Consider the following 23,658-nt stretch of genomic DNA (forward strand, 5'->3'; position numbering starts at 1 on the left):
AGATTGTGTTGGCCACCCATCTCACTGCTGGCAAGCTGCACCACATTTCAGTCTTGGTGTCATTCACATGACATTAAAAAATTTGCTTCTCCAGCAGAACCATAAGAAAATTAACAAGTGAAGTAAAGACCCTGCTAGCTTCTGAAAAGGACTGGACTCTCCTTCACCATGTATATGCGTATACCTCCCTGAAGCCTCTTTCCATCTTCCATGCACCACAGCCTGTCCTGTCAGCCCTTACCTTGCAGTCTCTTCACGCAGCTAGAAATCACAGCACGAGCCCTTAGCATTTGTTCTCATCCTTTGCAATGCTGCAAAGGGCAGCCTTCATACATCTTCTGCTGTGCAACAGAGAGAGGAGAGTGCAAAGGGCTTATCTCAGAGTAAGGGCAATATTTATGTCTAAACAGTTTCTTTGGGGCTTTCAGATCCATGGCCTTCAGGGAAGTGGAACAGCATGTAGTTGACTAATTGGATGCATTATTTATAACATTACTGACACACACAGTGAGTTTTCCTTTTGCAAACTGAATAGAAATCGGTAGTAGGCATGCTGGGGACACAAACTGGGACAATGACATTGCATATGAATTATTGCTATAACTGTTAAGCTTTGCCAGACAACCTGATCAGAATTAGAAACATGTTTTCTTGGTGTAAGCAGAGGGCCAAAGTCGTTAATTAATTTTTGACTGAGCCTTGATTAAATTCAGTGTACAGGACCTTGAGGTAAGCTAGAAATCCAAGCAGTTTAGATATATAAGGCAATTTAGCCAAATTTAGCCAAACAGACATGCCCAGAACAATGGCTACTCAATATGAAAATTTATTTTAGAAATCCATTGTGCTCTCTTGTCCTTTTCTCCTGAGTAACAATCTTAGATATTTGTGAGGTTTCTGGCTGCTTCAACATGGAAGCAATGCCTCATGTAAAGATGCGATCTTGGTATGGGGCCCTAGGAAGAAAACTTTTCTTTTTCTTTTATACATTTAAATGTAATTAAATTAATACATCATATTTCTGCGTCTTGACTCTTAACAGTAAAATTTGGAACACAGAACCACTGACTGTGTAAGGCTGGAAGGACCCACTGGAGGTCATCTAGTCTAGCCTCCCTACTACCAGGGTCATCCTAGATGACCCTGCATTATAATGTCATAGATGACATTGCACAGGATGGCACCCAGACAGTTCTTGAGTATCTCCAGTGATGGAGACTCCATAACCTCTCCAGACAATCTGCTGCACTGCACAGACACCCACATAGTAAAGTTCTCCCTCATATTCAGGTGGAACTTCCTGTGCATCAGAGCCATTGCCTCTTGTCCTATTGCTTGCCACCATACAGAACCTGGCTCCATCCTCAACATCCTCCCTTGATATACTTACAGACATTGATAAAATCCCCTCTTAACCATCTCTTCTCCAGGGTAAACAGGGTGAGTTTCCTCAGCTATTTCTTGTGAGGTGCTCTAGCATGACATTTGAAAGAAATGCCTAGTAAGTCATCACACTGATTAGAAAAAGTTGCTTGTCCAGTATCACGATTTTTATGATTTCTACAGTTCTCTGGAGACACACTTAACAATTCTGTTTGCAGGCGCTGCCTGCCCAATACACCTCCCTCATGCATTAATAGTTTTAATTAACAGTTTCCCACTGAGCAGCTCCAGCGAAATGTCAATGACTTCACTGTTTTGATGGCTGCTGTTTACTTAGAAAAGTTAAGAGAGGTGACTGCATGGTGACTTCTAAACCTTGATGCTTATGATGGCAGTATCAAAATCTGAAAAGGTTAGTGATGACATGAACGCTGCACATTCATATGGAAGGAATGCTTTGTCAGAATCTATTTTGTTCTGCTTAATGACTTATGGGTATAGAAAGATGAGATTTTATTCTGAACTGCAGAATCATTTCTCTTTTATAAAATGACTGAAATGATTTTCCTTCCTTACCCTGACTCATGGAGATTTATGCCATGGTATTTCAGCCTGATTTACTGTGTGCCTTCTTCACAGGACAATACCAAATCCAGTTTTCCATGAAAGGATTCAAACTTTCAAGCAGGAGGTGACTGGGCTCCATCTGGGAACCTTTTGGAGTTGAGGCATTTTTGAATGACGATGTTTTTCTAGGGAGGAACTGTCATCTGTGCAATATCAAAGTGTGTGTGCATGGGTGGAATCACATATTGGGAATACACTTCCATGATTATTTTAATGTTGTGATTTTAATTGTTTAGTTGAACAAGATTGATCTGATGGGTTATGCTAATAACTAAATCCCTCTGAGAGGAATCTGCCTCCATTTGTTAACATCGCTGACCAAGATTAGTGGCCAGCAAATTCTTGTGGAAGATGACAGAATAGACTGTGGTGCATAAGCTCCCCCATCAGAGATTCAGCTGGGATTTAATGAACAAATTTTCTTTCAGCATAACATAAATCAGATTTTCAGGAAAGTGATGGATTTACTGGTTTTTTTTAATATCCATTTAAGTTTACTGGTACTTTCAGATAACCCATGGGTAGATTGCTGCAAACAGACTTTACAGACATGTGCCTAGAAACAATTTTCATCTCTGTGACCACTGTCTTTTTCTATTTTTTTTTTTTTTTTAAAGGCAAGACAACTTCCAGGTGAGCTATTTGTGATGCAGTTTCTGGGAGATCCTCCCAAACAGTTTTTATAAATTTCAACAGCTTAACTTTTAGGCTATTGAGTCTGATCCCTAGGCCATGGACTTGTGCAAGCACACCTCACCAGTGCTGTCTATTCACCTCAGTATTTGCTTTGATATAGCAGAAGAGGTCTTAAAAGCTGTCTCCTTTTTTTGCACACACTTATATGGATGATTTTCTGTGTGCAGTAATGTACAGTTTGTGTTCTGGCAGCAAATTCCTGCATGCCTCTGGTTCCCTAAACACTTTCAGAACCCATCCAAAATTCTCAAATCTGACAATGCTAGTAAACTGATATTATCTGTCAAGTATCTGAGGGACCAGTAAAAAACCAGAACCAATCACACTCTCTTTGCAATATCTATGACTCTTAATTAAAACAGAGTGATGGTATGGCAAGTATTAAAAAGCAAGCAGATGATTATGAGGTTAGTTTTACTGGAGAAAAAACCTTCTATTTTCCTTTGGGTTTTGGAGATCCAACTACCTGAATATGCCATGCTGCTATGGAAAGAAGTCAGTTTATCAATTCAAAATGGATATTCCCTAATTTTGCTCTGCAGGATTATTATTTATTGATTTACAATCTATTCTTGATTACTCCAACAGCAGGTAAACCTGTCCACAGGACTTCCACAGCAAATAAAAAAAATGATGGGAAGAAAATAGTATCATAGAGTGGTTTGGATTGAAAATGTCCATAAAGATCATCTAGTTCCAAACCCCCTGCTATAGGCAGGGATGCCATCCATTAGACCATCCAACCTGTCCTTGAACGTTTTCCAGGGATGGAGCATCTGCAGTTTCTCTGGGTTAACCCGTTCCAGTGCCTCACTATTCTGACAGAACTTCTTCCTAATATCCAATCTAAATCTATTCACATTAGGCCTGGCATTCAGAAATATTCAGGTATCCAGCTACCTGAACATGCCATGCTGCTTTAGAAAGAAGTCTGTTTATCTGTTCAAACCGAATATTCCATAATTTTGCTCTGCAGGTTTATTACTTACTTATTTACAATTTATTATTGATTATTCCAACAGTAGATAAACCTGTTTCACAGAACCTTCAGAGCAACTGAAAAAATCAACAAAAAATCAAGAAGACAAGATCTGTCATTTCAGAGGTCAGAAACAGAGTGATAAGCATATTCCTACTGTCAACAGAAATAAAATAAAAATGTGCAGCAAGCTGTTGATATATTTTGCCCTCTCCTACACTAAATACAGACACATAATGCAGATGATGCATTCATTGGTGCATGTGGGAATGGAACACAACAATGGGAGAAGTATGACAAACAGGAATACCTTCTGAGTTCCTCGAAGCTGGGAATCAGCACTGCACCTAGAGAAACTAGCCAAGCTGAGAGGACTTTCTGGCTCCAACTGCAAGGTGAATATATAGATCCCATGCTGTTTTCAGCTGGTAAATCACAAAACCAGAAGCCCATAGGAGTAAGGAGGAATCAAGGGCACACACAAGTGGAGCAGCTGCATTACCAACATTCCTGTTCAGCTTTAACCAGCCTTCTGTGAGCAATGCACAGCAATGGTAAGCAAGAGACAAACAGTCCTTTTGCTTCACTGATATTTATTTGTAAATAGTGGATGCATAGGTAAAAAATTTCAAGCAGAGTAGACATAACAGGCAACACTGACTGTCCTGATTTACTGGATGTAACAGAGGAAAAGCAGTCTATCTCAGTTAAAGAATCAAATAAAATATTGTATTTCCAAAAATGCAAACTTTACACCCTTTACACTTTTACACAAACTTCATACTTTACACTTTTAATGCATGTTGTGAGATATGGACATTTACAAGCGCAACACAGTCCAGTGACACAGCCCCCTAACTTTTTTGGGGAAAAAGAAAAGGGAAAGAAAATAGAAAAGCTGTAATTTTGGAGATACGTATCAGCCACTAAAGTGCTCTAGATTTGGTCAAAGATAAAAATCCCAGCCAAAAGCTCTTTGTGAAAATAATAAAAGTATTTTCAACTTGTCCTTTGAAGGAGAAGCTGTATTAGCATCATAGCAAAGTTCTGACAACAAAACTAGATTTCTGTGCAGCAGGAAATAGATAAAAGTAATGAACAGTCTTAGTAATAAATTACTAAAAAAGGTAATTGTCAATACAGCTCTGTAATATCTCCTTATACTTGCTTTCTTCACATATTGCCTCATTCACCTATGCTTGAAGATCTGGGTTGCACTTTTCTGTTATCTTTAAAATATTGGCTAGCTTGGGAAATGATCCCATAGACAGAAAACCCATTAAGGTTTTTTTTTGAGGATGGATCACATGGATAACAGCATATCAAAACTTTTTAGGAGATACTCTCTGTCTTAGGTAAGAGAGATTTATTAACACAGAAATATGAATTTAGATAGAATGCACCAGTATTATGTCGCCTGTACTTTCAGTCTAGTATTTAGCCGAGTTTGATTGAACCTCAGTGGACAACAAAGTTGAAAGAGCCTTGTTTCATGTTATAGGACATTTGAGACAGTGTTCAGTTTACTAATAGCAATATGATACTGAATACCACTGGGACAGTAAGAACATTAAGCAAATTATAACAAGAAGATGGGAAAAACTGACGAAGTGTACATTAGGGACAAATGTCTAATTCACACTAGCACAACATTGTATCAAATGGAAACTCTCAATATAACTTTTGCTTGATTGAAAGGATGGAATTCTACTGTCAGACAAAATATCTTATCTCAAAAGGACCAGATGCACCATTGCATAACTTCAAGAGACTCAGATAAAAGTCCAGAGAAACGACTGACTGATTATAGCCTGCTTTTGCTCTGTAAGTTCTGTAGAGATCATCAGCAGAAAATACAAATGTGTAGATCTTGTCTCAGTGATCAGTTTTGAGAGGAGGCTCTGCTATAGTAAGATTTTGGGGAAGCTGGAAACAAATAACAACACCATGTTGTATTTTGAGATATATTGAAATCCAGTATTTATTACATATTGGTTTTATTGAAGGACAATTTTTTTCCCCACAGATAAATAGGAAATACAATCTTCGATGATATAATTTGAGGAAATTATCATTCCCCTTTCTGGAATAAAAAGGGAGAGCTACATAAAAGAAAGTTTGCATTTGCTCCTGGCAGTGTTCCAGAGATTCTTCAATTTTGGGAAACTTTTTATCAGAATCCATATCCCCAGAAATGAAGACCAAGAGAAGGGACAGTTCTGAGGTGAGTTTTTAGTCCCTCATAAGTGTGGCCTTTGAGCTATATATACTCCTTATCAGCATCATCAATATAATTGGAATGTGAGTTTTGAGTTAAGACCTATGTGGATTGCTTCCAATTGATTTTACCCACCACAACCAAAGAAAGGGTTGCTCCTCTAATATTCCCAGAAACATAAATTGCCCCAAACCTGTCCCTTCAGATGCAACTCTTAATATCTGAAATACCATCATTTACCAACTTTTGTCATTTCAGAGTAGGATGGGAAAGAGTTTGGGCTTTATCAGTCTTTTTGTCACAAAAGATTAGAGGAGAAGATGGTACAGATTAATTCAGCCTGCCACTTTTGTCTCTTTTTTAATATGTTTCAGGAAGAACAGCCTGAACAACTCAACTGAGACCCCCATTATTTCTCAAACCAGCTCTGTCCTGTCTGGTGATAACAGGCAAGACAAGCAGACACATTCCAAGCACTCTTGGAGACATCCTGCAGCAAGCCCTCCTATAGCTTAGTTCAAAAAACAGACTCGTACTAACGAATCAAATATTAGCTCATCAGTTTTTACTTAAAATGGACACGTACAACAAGTCTTATCTTTTGACTAACTGAAATTTTGGGGGTTTCCTCCCTCCCTTTTTCCCCCTGCCTTTTTGTTTGTTTCTTTGTTTTCCTAATGAGTACAGGCTTACCGATTTCACAAATTTCAGAATCTAATATACTTTTATTCTAAGTATGCACTTGATTATTCATATTTATCATAAAAGACAAAGCTTACTTTATCTACTGTATCTACAGATGCTTAATAGATCTCTTTTTTAATAACTCTCATAGCTCTCCATCTCTGTTAATTTGACTGTTGATTCAACTCAATTATTAACAGAATAAATGAACTGGGCAACTTATTCCTGATCCTTCAAATGTAACCAAAAAAATCATAATTGCTACAACTTTCATGTGCTGTAGGACTCAATACTTATGAGACAAGTATGTTTTAAATACTAATAATCATAAGGAAAAAATAGTTCACAGAGATTTTCTCATTCACACGCTGTCATATCTCACCTTCTACAGTACTTTAGCCCTCTTGGGTATTTATTTAACATCTTTGGTGTATCAAATAAAAACTTAACTCCTCAGAACAGGTATCTCTTTCCAACCTGACAAAAACTGTTGGGACAGTTTATCTAATTTTCCAGTTACCTTAAATTATGCAGATAAAATTAACAGTTTGTAATTTATAACAACAAGAGGGTAAGATGAGGATGGAGAGGAAACTGACTGACAAGGAAATCCTGATAGATTTTTAAGATGAAGAGAAATCAAATGCCTTTCTGAAGTCTTACTTAAAAAGAAAAATCCTCTGCTAGTAGTTTTTACACAGCTAAGAGAAAAAAATCATGCTTAGGAACTTTGCCTCAACATCAGCCTCACCAAAATTTAAGCAGGAGTTTTTAAGATAATGCTTTTAAGATGTGCCAGGCAAGAGAGAGCAAATGACTACCTGAGGTGGATCTAGATATTGGAATTTGTTTAAGAACCAACAAGATGGGAGCTTTTACAACTACTTGATTTTATTTCACACTTTCCATCTATTCCGTCCATAGCCCCAGTTCCTGCAGGGAAGGGGCTGCTGTCCCCAGATGCTGAGCAGGAAATCAAGTCCTTCCCTGCTGTATGGCTGCTCACCTGTCTCAGGCATCACCAGCCAGTAGCTTTGGTACATCCCCTGGCTTCCATCTTACCCACAGCTCTCTAATCTCCAGGATCTCTCCCATTTTAAGGACTTCTCCAGTCAGAAGCTTTACCTTTTTCCATTCGGGTCCCCCTCCTTTGTTTCAAGACGTCCTGGAGCCCCAGACAAGTCACTTCCCTTTAGTCCGGATGTTTACAGTCAGACTCTACAACTCCAGGGAGCAAACAGCAATTTTACACTTGAGACCCTGAAGATTTGAAGTTGATCACTAACCTTCACACATACACTCAACTACCGGGTACTGTTAGTATTCATGACTTAAGCTATTTTTTTTTGCCAAGAAGACTAGCTAATATTAGCCTGATTTCACTTCCAGTGAAGACAATTGGATTAATTTTACTTGTTTCAGGAATTTTCAGTAATACTATTTTCCAAGAGCTGATTATTTGTTGCACATAAATGCATTTTTCTGAAGTGGTTCAACTAATCCGTTACAGTTGTTTGCCCACTGGATTCAATTATTCATGTGTGAATAAAACTTTTCCAAAAATGTTGCTAGTATAAAAGGCTCCAGAAATGTTCATATATATTACAAACCTCATGCTCCATATCAGAATTAAGGAGATAAATGCATTTTCAAGCTTTGCTGGAACTATTGGAGGGAGTCATGGAACAAAAGAAATATATGATATATTTTGTTAGCTTATGGATTATAACAATTATATAACCAATATAACAGTTACATAACCAATTTATTTTAAAAAGTAATAACATGCTACTGGGTCAAGGAACTAAAATCTAGAATACAGTACCATGGTCATCTTGGTTGCTATTAATTCAAGTCACAGGAAAAAATTAATCAGTATAGGTACACAATTTTAGGCATGTCTGAGTGACTCATTTTTTAGTTGCTTATCAGTATATATATATTTACCAGCAAGAAACAAGATGATTTCACTGGTAAAATCTTGTAGAACTTACTGTATGTAAGAAAGTGGCAAAACTCTGCTTGTTCATAATCCTCAGTTTTCAATGGGTTATGTAATTGGGTAATATTTGGATATATTGACAACAATAGAAAAAGATGCACAAAATCTAGACCTGTATAAAGAAAAATTCAAAATATTCCACTATGAACAATAAAACATCCTGTTTTCGTAAAATCCTGTTTCAGGAGCTCTAAGCAATACTTTAACATTTCCCTGTGGGGTTTGATTTCAGACTGAATCAGACAGCTGGCATAGATGATTTCAGCCAGAATTACTACAGTTTTGACAAACTTTCAATTTAACTGAAACACAGTTTTACTTGAAAAGTAGTAATGTGCTCTTAGCCTTGCTCATAATTTCAAATCTGAGACTCTGGCAAGTATTAAAACTGCCAGCAGAGGCACAGGATATGTACAACTTTAAAGACTATTCTTAAGTAGTATCTGCAGCATATGAAAATCTCTTCTTTATGCAGAAAATTTTCTTTTAAGAAATTACTCATATTGCTTCTTGTCAGTGCTGGCAAGTCAAGAGAATGGCAACAAAACTAAATAAGCTTCATTTGTGATTGATTTCTAGTATCCCGCTTATAAACATAAAGAATTCTCCACAAATATTGGAAACCCAAAGCACTTAACTCTTGATGATGTTTTCCAAGGAGCTGTTAAATTTAAATTATTGTTTCAGCTTTAGATTTAGCCTCCTAAGAGACAAATTATGCTAAACAGACTTGGTTGTTTTATTTTTAGTATCAGGCAAAGGGACAAAAGAGGAGAGGGAAAGGGAGAGGGAGAAGCAGAGGGAGCTGATCCCTCATTTGAAGATATACTGGGACTCTGGTAATAAGAATCTGTGGGAGATGTATTTCCCCAGCGAGGACTCAGCTCACCGTGGGTTTTAAGATTAGGTCCCACACATGTGCAAGTCATTTTGCTTGAGGAAAGGACTCAGAATAAAATGACAGAGTTCCGTGCTTATTTTGCTTCTTATATGAAAAGGAAAGTTCAAGACAGATTATTATTTTAGGACAGCATATCAGATCTCTTTGAAAGTTGCTCTGATTTATTAACCTGCATCTCTGGGGAAAGGGAATCGAATACTCATATCCAACGACAACAGAAGCCAAGCATCTAATTTCCTTTGGCTCTTCTGAAACCCTAGCATACATTTCTCAATTAACTGAAAGCAGGTTCTCTTTTACCGTAATGCAGTGAGATTTCTTTTTGCATTGTACAAATACTCTTCAGCATTTCATCTTATAACAACATATAAAAGTATACTATTAAATGACAGTAAGATTAAAACAAGTCCAAATGCATGCACAAAAGAGTGATAAAATTAACACTGAGGAATCACTTTTGAAACACTGGCCTACAAGTAACTGGCATCAAAGTTTAACACAGGTACTTTACAAGATTTAAGATGTACTTCAGCATGAAAAGGTCAAACCTATATGGAATTGTATCATCTGTGATGAAGATCATAAATACAAAAGCAATATATAAATAATATAATAATCTGTGCGGTAAATGTGCTTCTTTTCCCCATATTTATTATTTTCAGTGGTACTCAGAACCCCAAATAGAAGAGGCTTCAAAGATAAACTATTTAAAAGCTAAATAGATCCTATGAAAAACTGTTTTGTTGTGACAGAAGACTTTAGTTCATGAAGCACAGATTATGTAAAAACATTTTCTGAACTGTCCAAAAGACCGAACTGTATGTTCTTACATTGACTGAAAATACAATATCCTCTTTTCCAAGACTTTCTCTAACAATATTGTTTTTTCAACACTGTTCCAGATTCCTTTGTAAACATAACCTTTTAAGTAAATTAATATCATAGGAAGAGCAAAAATGCATTTATTCTCTTTCTTTACTAAACTGGCTAATTTGTTTTTAGTCAGACTTCCAGCCTCTTAGCTGAAAACAAACCTTAAGAAGTACAGCACAACCAAGACACACTTTCTTCTTTACAAAATCATTAGAACCTATGTTCAAAATTATTCCTGTGTTTCTGAGATTCTGCTCATATTTAGAAAGTAAGCTTTTTATAGCAACTAATATCTACCTAAGACTGCTGCTTTTTCCTCTCTGCTGTGCATTTCAGTTACTGAGATCTCAAGGTACAGGTTTCACTTCATAAGTGTGGCTGAGAGCAGCCTCACACAATCTGTGGTATATAGCAAAAATGAACATGACAGCCACTAATGATCCTGAAAGTGCTGCAGAAATAAAAAACGGCACACATACCTACAAAGAGACAAATAAGCTGTGTTACTGACAAATTCTTCAAAATAGTCACAGACTACACAGAGTTCTTCGTACTGGTTGTTGCTACAACTCCCATGTTTACCAGGATTAAAAATGTGGAATTCTCTCTAATACATGCAGCCTTCAAAAGCATTATGCTATTTAACATTCTGTACCCATTAATCTGACCCTCCCCAAAGGTAGTGGGTATTCCAGTACAATACCCACTATCCATCTGGAAGTCTTTCCTAATCTGGGGTTTGCTTTTCTAAATGGCAGATCAGAGAGACTAGGTTTTACCCATGATATTACTATGGAGTTTCCATAATAGTTTGTTTACCAATTGGTTTGCTCACTTTTTTTTTTTTTAAATGAGAAAACTGGAACATACAATGACCATCACAGAAATCAGTAAAAATAATCAAATATTTAAAATTTAAGCACAAACATGGAGGATTCCTGTTATAATGAAAAGAAACAAAATTTATAGTAGTACATTCTTGGCAACACAGAGGAGTCATCAAAACTATGGCACTACAGTTTTTGATGCTAGCACTTCTGCCAGTAAATTATCAGAAAATAGAGCTATCCAAGTGTCCTCAAAACGTTAGTTTTTTTACTCATTGTACACTCAAAAGGTATAGGATTAGTTTTTCTATTAAATTACCTGTCCCAACGATCTCCAGTCTAGACTGGCACTTCCAATGTATACATGCTGTTTGTCAACAATCCAGAATGATGACTGAAGCCGACCTTCATTATATGCTGACATGTTCATATACAACACTTCAGCACCTAGAGATTTAAGGATAAAAATAATAAGTGGCATTACTTAAGATAATTTACAGTATTAAAAGAAGAAATGTTCACATTTCATGGCCTCAATTTCCAAAATTAATGAGTGGCATAATGAAACATATCATTAAGGTTTAAAAGCAATGATAAACATTGTTACTGTCCCAATATTTTAATTAAAATATATTCCAGTTATATGAAGAAATACTTAATGCATGTCCCAGGCACAGGGAGCATTCCCATACGTTATAATGTTTACCTAATTTCCTTCCACTTAAGAATCAAATAATTGATTTTTTTTTTCCAGCACTGTATATTCCTAAAAATAGTTCATCTCTAAATTTCTATTCTGTAGCACTAACCAGCTACATATTGCAATAATGACCTTTAAAATATGAATGCAATTAAAGTCCCTGCCTAAAAAGCAGACTCTGCTCTGCTCCTCCTGCCCCGTGCAATGGTTTGAGCAGGTAGTTGCAGTGGCTGTGGCACAGAATGGATCCTGATAAGAGAAACATGGGTGGAGAATTAAGGAAGTAAGCAAGACCTAAATAAATTATGTTGAAACTGCTCTTAATCGTACTAATCTGTGATATTCAACCAACCACTCTGAACGGCACAGTTTTATTAATGACGATAGGCCACTGAAATCAAAGGAGCACCTTATTGGCTCCATTGCATCATTAGGAATGTCTGAATTGGTTCCATCTGTATGTTTGCAGAACTAAATCCAGAATATACTTAATATTAGGTAAGTTTAGGTGATTTCTCATACCACTACTGCTCTTTCAGTGCTCCAGTGTTTGCAAAATTAGGTGACTAATCTGAATTAATCATTGCTGAAGGCATTTTACAGTAACCCACTCATCTTCACGTTTCAGTCATGACTAACCAGGGGAGAGAACTGACAGTAAACAGCAGCCTGGGGGACAGTGATTGTACCAGCCATTTCCTACTAAACATTCATGGGACCTCCAGTACCATGAATTCCAGTAATGGCTGATTATGACTCACAATTTTAAAAGAATTCCAGCATACACAGAGAACTAAAATGTATTTCTTTTTATCAAATTTCTTATTTTTGATCTCCTAAGAAACATTTGACTTGCAATTTTAGGCAACAGTTACCAGTGCTAAATATTTCTTTATTATTATAGAAATAGTAACTTTCCTTGAAAAAATATTCTAAATGTTCAGATATCAAGAAAAGAAGACAATCAGGTAAGGTGCCACTTACCAAGATGCATCAAACATGCAAAATAACATTCTGAGCACATCACAGAGTTTGGTTCATTAGTCAACTGCATTGGTGCAACCCAGCTACCTTTCCAATTTTTTGTACGTTTCACTCACCCACACTCATGAAAGCTTAGAAACAAAGATTTTTCCCACTTCCTTGAAACATATTGCTGCTACTTTCAACTCATGCATTAATGAGTAGAACTGTGCTAATTATTGAGAAAATGAGTGTGAAATGGAAAAGCAATCAGAAAACACTATAGCAGCTGTTAAATGGTTTAAATTGTTTCCTGGTGAATAAACAAAACAAAAGCAACTGCTCTTAGCTAAGGACAAACATTCAGTAAGACACCAAACTTCTAGCTAGTGACCTGAAAACTATGTTTAAAATCCAGTTTAACAAAGAAGTTTGATGCTTGATGATGTTTTCTTTCCATGCACCCAATTTGCAGCATTAAATAGCAGTATGAATTTAACACCCACAACACACCTACACTAAACAGGTTATAAATGAAATGTTAGGATTTTTGCATAGTAAAGATAAAAAATTAGGAAGCAACAATGAGCTTCCTTCTCAAAAGGGAGAGCCTAAAATAAACACAATTTAAAAACATTTTTGAAGCATCTAATGACAAACAAAAATGCTGACTGCCAAAGCTATAACAGGAGACTATATAACCAGTAATACTAACTTTAAAAATAGCAGACATCATCAGTAACTTGACACAAAATTCAAAAGTTGTAAAACACCAGCATTTGTTGGTGTGGGTTGTTCAGATATGGGCAAAAGCTGTGGGTTGGGACTATTACTCTAAAATACAATCTAGGTTTCAATTACCAAAATAGTGAATATAGCAGTGCAGAAGATACTGCTATCACATATACCAGTAAAATCAAAGCCTGGAACCCAATTTCTTTTCCTTTTGGAAACATCCAACTGGTAAGTGAACAAGTAAGGAAACACTACCTCCCAGTTAATAAAAAAAAAAAAAAGTCATTTGTTGCAAGCAGCAGCTGTTGTGCAACCTATTAATGAGCCCTTACCTTTTGATGAAAGGAAACATGTATCAATATTGATAATTGCCTCTGTTCCACAAGCTCTTGAGATGCTTTGTTAAAATAGGCTTATCAAGCCTTCAACACAATCCACCATCCCTAGCATGGTTCAGGTCTCATGAGGAAATTAAATTGGACTGATCAATATGTGAAGCCATAACAGAACTCTCTGTCATGCTGTAGTCTCAATTACACAAAGTTGTGAGTCTACTGAGTTCCTCCAAAAGAGAATATTTGTAGGCTTGATTGCTAATAAACATGCCAAATAAATCTAACTATTTTGTTTCACTGGAGATTAAAATTCAGGATGAGAACTTAAAGAGAAAACCAGTGCTGTCACTTAAAACTCAAGTGGATTTGTCTGTCCCTTAAAATTGTGCGCTCTTAGGGCTGGGACAGATTACACATTTTCTGCAGAAAAAAAACCACAAAAAAAGAGACACTGTAGGGATCAAAGAATGTTGTAAGTAACAGACATTTATCTGAGTACTTTTTCTTCTTTTTCACACTGATTCAGTCTGGGATGCACAGAGGGGACCTTACCATTGAGAGCCTGGACCCTCTGCACGTGATGTGAACTCAGCCCCTGGGAAGTACCAGACTGCAACTTAGCCTCTAGCTTTGTCTCATAACGGAGGAAGATAACAGAAGGTATCAGTAGTATTACAAGAAAGACTGACTCTTCATCCATTAAAAAAAAAATCCAGTTCCCAAAGTAATCCCAAAGAAGAGGGATGGGCCAAGCAAATGACATTTACAATTTCTAGCCTTGCAACATCCTGTTTGGTCCAGCTGCCAGCTCTCAGCCACTTTGCTAACAATGTCTGAAAGCTACAGGGCAAGCTTGACTTCAAGAGTAGGAACTTGAACAGAATTGGGATTGTTCAGCCTGGAGAGAACACTTCATGGTGACCTAATTGTGGTTTTCCAGCGCATGAAGGGAGCTTACAAGGACAGAGATGGTCTCTTCCCAAGAGTATGTTGGAAAGAAGGAAGCATGAAGGGGAATGTATTCTAACTGAAAGACAGTAAATTTAATTAGATATTAGGAGGGAACTCTTTACTGTGAGGGTGGTGAGGCACTGGAACAGGTTGCCCAGGAAAGTTTTGGATGTGCTGTCCCTGGAAGTGTTCAAGGCCAGGTTGGTTGGGGCTCTAAGCAAGCTGGTTTACTGAAAGCTGTGATCTTTAAGGTCCCTTCCTACCCAAGCCATTTTATGTTTCTATGAACCAAAAGCTAGGACATTTTTTAAATATTTGAGGCAAAACATTAAACTCTAAGTAGGGACCTTTGATCAAGAGCTCATCACATACACGCTGTCATGAAAACCTGTGTCAGACACATTCCAGTGTTGTGGCAGCTGTGTTGTGGCTGTGGATTTTAGTGCTGCTCAAGCAAGGTCACCAGACAGCTACACAAAGTGGGAGATTCTTCCTCCTGGGAGACTGCAGGGGGTCAGAACTCACAGGGCTGCCACCTGGCTTCCATACATCAAGTTTACAAACATCAAGTTTGTGCAACAGTCTGGAGAAGGAGCACCTTCTTTGGAGGTCTTCACTTTCTTGAGGCTTTGGATCCAACACCTGTGAGCTTCTTAGGATATTGTCCTACTGTACTGAGGCAACATCATTATGCCAGATTCTCTCACTGGTGGATGCAGTGATTAATTTTGGTAATGAAGACTCAGAAAGAGCAACTATTTAGGCTGCTATTATCACAGCTGCCTTGAAAGCAAACATGCAAATTCTGCTTGCCACAGTTTTCAGCAGTACCAGTTACAAGCTAAACTCACTCTGGAGTTAGCAAACATAACGCCCAAGAAACAGAAGCTGCATTTGCTTGTACCATGCCTAAATTGGCCTTCTGTCTTCACAACTTTCTTACTTTTACTATAGTGTTTTTAAAACCAGAGAGAAAGAAAAATAAGGGGAAGAACTTTAGGAGTAAAAGGAGAACCACAGTTATCTGGGAAATCTGTACAGATACAAATGTCTCTTTCCCTATATTTTGCAATATATGCTTTAATTTCATTTATTTGCTTCCAATAATAACCTTTAGCACAAAGTACATCCATGAATAAACGTAAGTTTTATTCTGAGACAAAAATTCAGTTTTCAATACAAGCAGCCACAAGTGGTGAAGTAGCTGTCTCTTTTGGGGTAGACACAAGAGACCCAGGTGGAGGATCACCTCCCCATGAATTTTCAGGGTTTTTTCTCAACTGATTGCAACTTCTTCCAGAAGCCCCATTAGTGTGACCTGCCACCACTCAGAAGAGGACAAGTACAAAAGCAGAGGAATGCACAACTTGAAAATAAAGTTATTTTTACTAAGTCTCTGAATGATTAAAAGACAAACTAGACTATTTCCTATTCCTGTGCTCCTTATGGCATATTGGATTTGAAATGAAATTTGAAAGTCTGCCTGGCCCAGAAAGATTAATGATTCAGATTTATTTTAAAGAGAGAACACTCAAGGACTTTTAGGGAAATCTCTGATGGTAATACCCTAACTTTGAATCAGCTCTTTTGTTTACATTGCCCTCTGCTTTTCTCTCTCATACATATCCCCCTGTCCTTTTTAAAAACTAGAAGGACTGAATCCTGTCACTCTGGGATTATGTGCTGTTCATCAGTCTAAAGCCACAGTAACTTAAAAAAGAAGCAGCCTAGAATCTCAACCTTGCTGCCTTTTCTTTAGCAGCTCTATATTCAACTGTCACACATGTAAAAAATAAAATCATAATTACTCAAAGAAATTACATTCTAGCACAAGTCCAAGTAATCTCCAGAAAGCTTTCACAATAATATTTACATTTATGCCATCCTGGACCATCTTAGACTCAAGACCTGTATGAGAAACACTTACTCCCAATGCACAATCAAACATAAGCTCCGTGCACATGCAGCTTCTCAAAACTGCCTTTAGGATAACTGGGCTGCTTCTGATGTACATATTTTTCACAAAAATTTACTGTAATGCTTACTATCTTGTTTTACAGCATCTGAGGTCACTAACAAAGATAATTTTGAGGAAATCAATAACCAGGAGAGGAATCTGTGATCAAAGCTCCATGAGCCCCTCTGGTCTCTCTCCGGAAAGACAGAGGTGCCTGCAGCACCCACTGGAATTGCAATGGATGGGCTCACATGCTTGGGGCTGTGGCATGGGTGGTTCAGGGACAATGTGCAGTCACTCTGCCTCCTGAGTGTTGCTGCTGTTCGTCTCCACTGGCATGCTCCCAGCCAGCTCTCGTGTCCCTGTGTGGCTGGACCTTGGAAGAAAGGCTGCTATAAGAGAGCTCTCCTAAGCAGACAGGCTGCAGTCAAGGATCTCCCCGTGGAGTTGAGGATTTGAGAAGAGAGGTCTCCATCACTGCCATCGGACTTCTCAGCCCCCTCTCCAGGCCCCACGCCAGCCTATTGCCTGGCTTCCTGCCCTCCCTATCTGACTGCAACATGCTGTTGGGCTCTGCCCTGGATGATCAGGGGAGCAAATATCCTCTACACTCACCACTGTTTTTTCACTTTGTTTTTTATTCAGTCAGTGGGTTAAACTAATTTCTGTGAGGTGGTACAGCCCCAGAAACTGCACTATCCACACAGCTGTGGAGGCCAAGAGCTGAGAATGTGGATGAGAAAGAGCAGGAAGAAAAAGGAATAGTGACGAATGAGCATTACAAAACCCAGCTCTTTGACTGAACCCAAAGTATTACAGAATTACAACTGGCATGTTTAAAAAAGGGAAAAAAAACCCCAACCCCCAAAAACAACACAAATTACTGCCCAAAATAGTATGAACACATCTCGTCTTCAGCAACCCTTCTCCGTCCCTCCACCGCCTCCTCAGCTGTGCCAAAATAGCTTTTTCAGGGAATGAGTTGGAATGGAAAATGGATGCAGGTTAAACATAAATAAAAACAAGAAAGTTGTTTCAAATGTAGAACAATTCACTAATCCAGCTCACTGCATGGCAATAAACAATTTTTTCTAACACAGCTGAAGGCGCAGCATAAGTTTGGGAATGAGTGGCTGTGGCTGGGTGCAACAAGATGCAGGAACTTGCACATGGTGCCATTTAAAGGTACACCCACATAGTTTCAGCCTCTGCTCCTCTCAAAATTAGGCCTCAGTAATTCCAGGTGGCAAGTTCCAGAATTTGTTTGCCTTTTATCTTGCATAATCATTTGTCTTGTGCAAAGTAGATAGGAAAGCAATGCTGGCATTTGTTTGGGTTTGCACTCCCCACATGCTTACACAGGGGTCCAGAGCGACACAGAAGATCCAAAAAAGACCTACCAGGGAACCTCATGTGTGCAGAGTCTGCTCACTGGATGCAGGATGGCAGATTTTAGAGAACAAAGAAAAGGTCAGAATGAATTTCTTGCAGTTGCTGATTTAACTTCATTGACATCTTGGGAGCTAGTTAGTTCCCAAAGTAACATTTATCTAAATATGCCCTTACACTGGCTTTGAAGATGTCAAATGTTGGCCTTTTTGCTAGCCCAACTAATAAAAACACTAATTTCTCAGCTAAGTACCCAGCTGTAGCTAGAGTTCAGCGTGGGAGTGTTACAGCTGTCCCTCGTGTGAATGCATTTTGTAGTGCCTGCTGTGGCCTTTCAATTTACTCAGCAAAAAAAATCCCAGAAATATAACCAAAGTTTTTCCCATCCCATCCCATGAGAGAGACAAAAGAGAGGCCTGACAGTATTTCTTTGTAATACTTTCCCACCCAACTACACTTAACTTTGGATTCACCAGCAAATAGCCAGCGATCCATCACAAATATGAGAGCACAGAGATAGAGATTCCCCTTTTTACCTGCAGACACAGCAGAACACCTGACCTGCCCCGTGAATTGAATCATACAATGGCTTGGGCTGGAAGAGAACTCAAAGGTCATCTAGTCCCAACCCCCCTGCCACGGGCAGGGACACCTTCCACCAGATGGAAGACCAGGCTGCTCAAAAGCTCCATCTAAACTGGTATTGAACAAATCCCATGACAGAGCAACAACTTCTCTGGACAGCCTGTTCCAATGCCTCGCCACCCTCACAGTTGATAAATCATGCATGGATGTGTTTAATTAACTTATACACAGAATTTTAGACTGCATAGAAGGAATAAGCTCATATAACTCCATTTGTCTGGTCTTTACAATGATGGAAATCCAGGGCATCAGCATGTCCTTGAGAGGCATATGCTGCCACCCAGTAGAAAATGCAACCAGCCAACAGTATAGCTCACTACATAAAACAAGACAGGAAACGACATGCTCAACTCCACACTTTCCAAGCTAGATGTCGCCTCTGAAGCCAGTGATTTCTGTACTGTATTTGCTAAAGAATCTCTTACTGTCTGGGACAAAGTTTAGGGCCCAATTTTAGTCTATCTTTTAAAAAATTAAATTGAGTCTGTGCACAAGTATTTAGTGTAATTTAAAAAGCTTCAAACTGCTTTTCCTTTCCTTCTAGTAATTTTATCAAAAGTAGCAAACATTTCTGCCTCTTTTAAAAAGTGTGGCTGCCTGATGTAGCAAACCTGAGAACAATTCCAATTTTTTACTCCTTGACTCTGATATCAGTATTTTAAAATCAATTTTTCTTTCTTTCTGAGCTACTTGAAATATTTCATATCAAGTCATAGAAAAATTTGAATAAAATTTTGAATAATGAGACATTGATTATCAGTTCAATTCTTTCCTCTTTGCAGAACTCAGCATTCCTTTAAATAGCATTTTCTTAGTACAAATCTGTTCTGAGAGTCTGATGATTCAGTAGAGTCTGTAAGAGAACTCATATGCAACAAAGTTTGCTAGAATATTACAAAAAAATTTGCACTTTTTTTTTGCCCTTCATTATTGGAGAGTAGACTGCTCATTTACTAGACAAAGCTATAAAAGTGATTGCTTTGGAGATTGGGAAAAGCAATTTTCCTAGTTGATTCAGACGACAAAGCATATTACCGCTTAAAGGAAGACTATAATACAATCAGTAAAAGCATTATTAAAGCTGGATTGTGGCTTTCTTTCTTTGCCTAAGTATAATTGTATACATTTTTACTATAAAAGAAAGCTATTTTAAATATAATACAGAGATTATTAAACTTGCACATGGTTTACCCCACTTCCTTTTGAAGACTTTACTTGGATTAGGAACCACTATATTTATTTATATAATTCTTGGATGAAACACCAAAGAATTCAGTGACATTTTTTCATCCTAACACATGAGAAATTAAGATCACAACCTTTTATGAATGAACAAGGCTAAATCTCTACCAAGAAAAATACAGTGACTATTTATCCCTATCTCTCTTTTTAACTTAGCAACATGATTTCATTCTGATATTTATATATTCTAAAATCATCAGTATTGGCAACAGTAACTTCTAAATATGCTGACTAGCAGTAACAACACTTGTGCATCATTCTCAAATTGTGCTCCTCAGACATCTGGAGCTCTGCTTTGGGTTCTGTTAGTTTTCTTCTCCTGAAGGAGAAATAAATCTCAGTTCTGGAAGGTGAGATACTGCAGGACAGGCAAAGAGGTGAGGACAGTCCTTGGGTGGCTACTGCTTTTAGGTTTTACAATACCTTTATAACAGAATCTATTGTTTTTTTTCCTGAACCATCATTAGATGATTCTCTGAGCAGCCCTAGAGTATTACCTGAAGGCTACTAAAATCCATGAGCACCAGCTGACCTAGCTGTGGCCTTAAAGCAGAGGCAAGCCAGAAGTAATCTGGGTCTACCAGCGGCACAGACATTTTTCACTACTTCTCCCTTGTCTCTAAGTAATTTTCCCCACCTCTTTCCATTGATTCTATATTGTTCCCTTGCCGAGTCAGCCTTTGACCATTCTACATTTTTTTCAGGTAATTCCTGTCTCAATGGCAATTATTTTTCTCTCCATTTGTCACAAGTCCACCAATAAAATGCTTCATATTTTGACAACATTGTGTTCTAATCTTTTCCTAAATTAATAACTCAGTTTTCAGTTTTTGACCTTCAGTTTTATCTGATTCATTCCTCCCTCCTAATTAATTTTCCCCACTACTTTTCCCCAACATCATTCATCCTCCCTCTCCTTTGCTCTCTTCCACTTCATACTCCGTTCATAATTTCACTCTTGCCCTTGCTTACTCTTTCATTGCTTCATTTATCATATATATTCATACAGTTATTCATTCAGTCCCTCTTGCTCCAGTTACTTGAGGAACATATTTTATTTTGTAACTACATATGCAGTATGGTATATTCTTCAAGCCTTTACAAATAAATCTGTATGTGGAAAGGAACAAATACATTTTCTTTAGAGTACTAAGGTTAACCACAGCTTTAGGATACCCAGATTGGACCTAATTTTACTTTATTTACATGTGCTAGAACTTCTACAGGTATTAACTCATGATATACAGCCCCAAAATAAACATAGCCTTCTGATGGTTGTTTCAATTTAGGACTCTGGGAATTTCTTCTTGCTTTCTTAGTCCAAACAACAACTGAAGCTGAGCTTTTTATTACCATGAATCTAAGGTTCTTGAAAGAAGACACTTCTATGGCCTCTTCTTTTATCAAAGTAAGCATGTACAATAAACATTGCAGCTCTGCAGTAGCAGACTGAAGAGTCTCACACTTGATTTACTTCTTCTAACTAGTGTGTCAGATGCATTTCTGAGGGCTTCATTATTCCGGCTTGGTCACCCAGATACTTCATTCATTTAAATAGAGGCATTTTAAAGAGAAAAATGGGCATGACCCAATGTCAAAATCAGAAAAATCCAGACACTGGACTGAGAAAAAGCGAAAGGTGTGTGTGGGAAAAATACTTTAATTTGAGGAAATACCTAGGGGATATAAATCAATAGTTTGTCAGTTAGCAGATTTTTAACATGGCTTGCCTTTCACAGCCTACTTGAAATGTAGAAAGCAAAACAAAAGGAAGCCACAACTCCACAGATTCTATCTTGTCATCTGGGTGAAGAACATGCACAATATACAGTCAATAAAAGTAACCGCACTGAAATCACAGAGGATTTTAGCACCACAGAGGGTCTAGACCACAAATATTGATTCATTTCTCCAGTGTAAGTATGAGTACCTGCCTGTGAAGGACAGGAATATAGGTATATTACTCCCCTGTGACATTTTGAACTGGTGGATAACCAGGTCTGTAGGACTTGTTTTCTACTCCAAATCACACAGGACAAACAGAATTAGCTTGAGGACAATAAGAGACAGAGATGGACAAGTTCAGAGCCATTTGGGATGGCAGCAGAGTACAGGATAAGGGCTGCAGAACTGGACTGCCTGCAGTTGACTACTGGGATCTCTATGAAAGCAAGACGAGAAGGCAGCACAGGCACTTCAAGTCCCAATATCAAACCATGGACTTGGTTACAATCCCTTATGGCTGAGAACAGCCACTCTGTGGTCCTTTGCTTAGGAACCGTTATTTTTGAAAAGCTTCTCATTGCAATCATCACAATGTTCTTTCAAAGTGATTTTGAAGCTTAGTAGTTATTTTGTAGTCCTATAATTGATGGCACTTTTGTCCATCACTTTAATGCTAACAAGACTACTGAGATTAAAAGCTTCAAGAGCAGGGATCTCTTTTGCTTTGAGCCATTGAAATGACTCAATTTCTGTACTACATAATTACTAATACTTACACACTGCAGAAAGTTAGTATTTTGTCCAAAGGATGGAAAAAGGGCTGAAATCACTCTGTTCTCAAGAATAAACATCACAGCAGTTAGCTGTAATGTTAGTAAAGGCAGTCGCTCTGTAAGGACATGCACAGAGATGGAAAAGATTGAGAGTAACACAGAGATATCACTCTGAGAACTTTGCTTCCAGTTGAATAACTTTAGAAGTATCTTAATGTAATTTGCTTTCCAACAATTAGGCCTTGTAAAAAATCATAATACACCAAAGTGCTGTAGAAGTCAAAGGTTAATTTGGAAAATGCTACAGAAGATTACCAGAAAGATAAGTATTAGCATCATAGTGGTAAATCCTTGTTACAAAGATCACACTTGGTAATTAATGTTGTATAAACCAGCAAGATTTGGTCACATGAATTTACTTTATGCTACAGTTGTGCTGTACCCAATAACCCAAGCTGAGTCCGTTCCAAAGTGTTCATCAAATGAAAACCAAATGGTGTTGGTCAAAGTTATAGTTTGGTTTGGGCATTTATTAATGCTTCTTATATAACTTTGAGCACACAGTCTTTAATCAGGTTTGAAGCAGAAATGTTATACTGATTGAGCAAAGCAGTGAAGGAGCTAAAAGAACATTATACAACTGTGTCATGTGACTTCAGGTGATGGTCTTGTCAGAGCTGCCCAGGTTTGAAGTTACACTTCAGTCTAGATGACGTACAAAACTTGAACAAGGTGAGAGACAACACTCAGCCCTGCTGAGAAGGCTGAAGCCTGCTTGCAAAACAGTAGCAATCAAAAATACATCAAGTCATACTAGCAACACTGCTTTGACTGACCAAGGTACAGTTCTACTGTTCTAAGAAAACAGTCAGGCTTCCAGCGAATATTAAGTATGTGAAAATCACGTGAATGGACAAACCAAAATTGATCAAAATTAAACTGTTTTCTTTGGACCCCTTTTGGGACCATTAGGATCGTGTATTTGCAGGGTGAGATAACATTAGTGCTTTTGCATACAAGAGAAAGCATGGGATGCCAAAATTTCTGCAAAGG

At 37.9% G+C, this 23,658-nt stretch overlaps 1 protein-coding gene across 1 annotated transcript in view; it reads right to left on the reverse strand.

The window, feature by feature from the left end:
* Nucleotides 1–23,658, reverse strand: part of PLD5 (phospholipase D family member 5) — a 99,207-nt gene that overhangs the window by 18,280 nt on the left and 57,269 nt on the right. Inside the window, exon 4 of the mRNA XM_005530596.3 lies at nt 11,510–11,637. Coding sequence (XP_005530653.2) covers nt 11,510–11,637 — 128 coding nt within the window. The remainder of the gene's footprint in view (nt 1–11,509; nt 11,638–23,658) is intronic.

Source organism: Pseudopodoces humilis, chromosome 3 (assembly GCF_049639895.1).
Source record: "Pseudopodoces humilis isolate 2021_Gansu_Grassland_sample_001 chromosome 3, ASM4963989v1, whole genome shotgun sequence".
In the NCBI taxonomy this organism is placed as follows: domain Eukaryota; kingdom Metazoa; phylum Chordata; class Aves; order Passeriformes; family Paridae; genus Pseudopodoces; species Pseudopodoces humilis.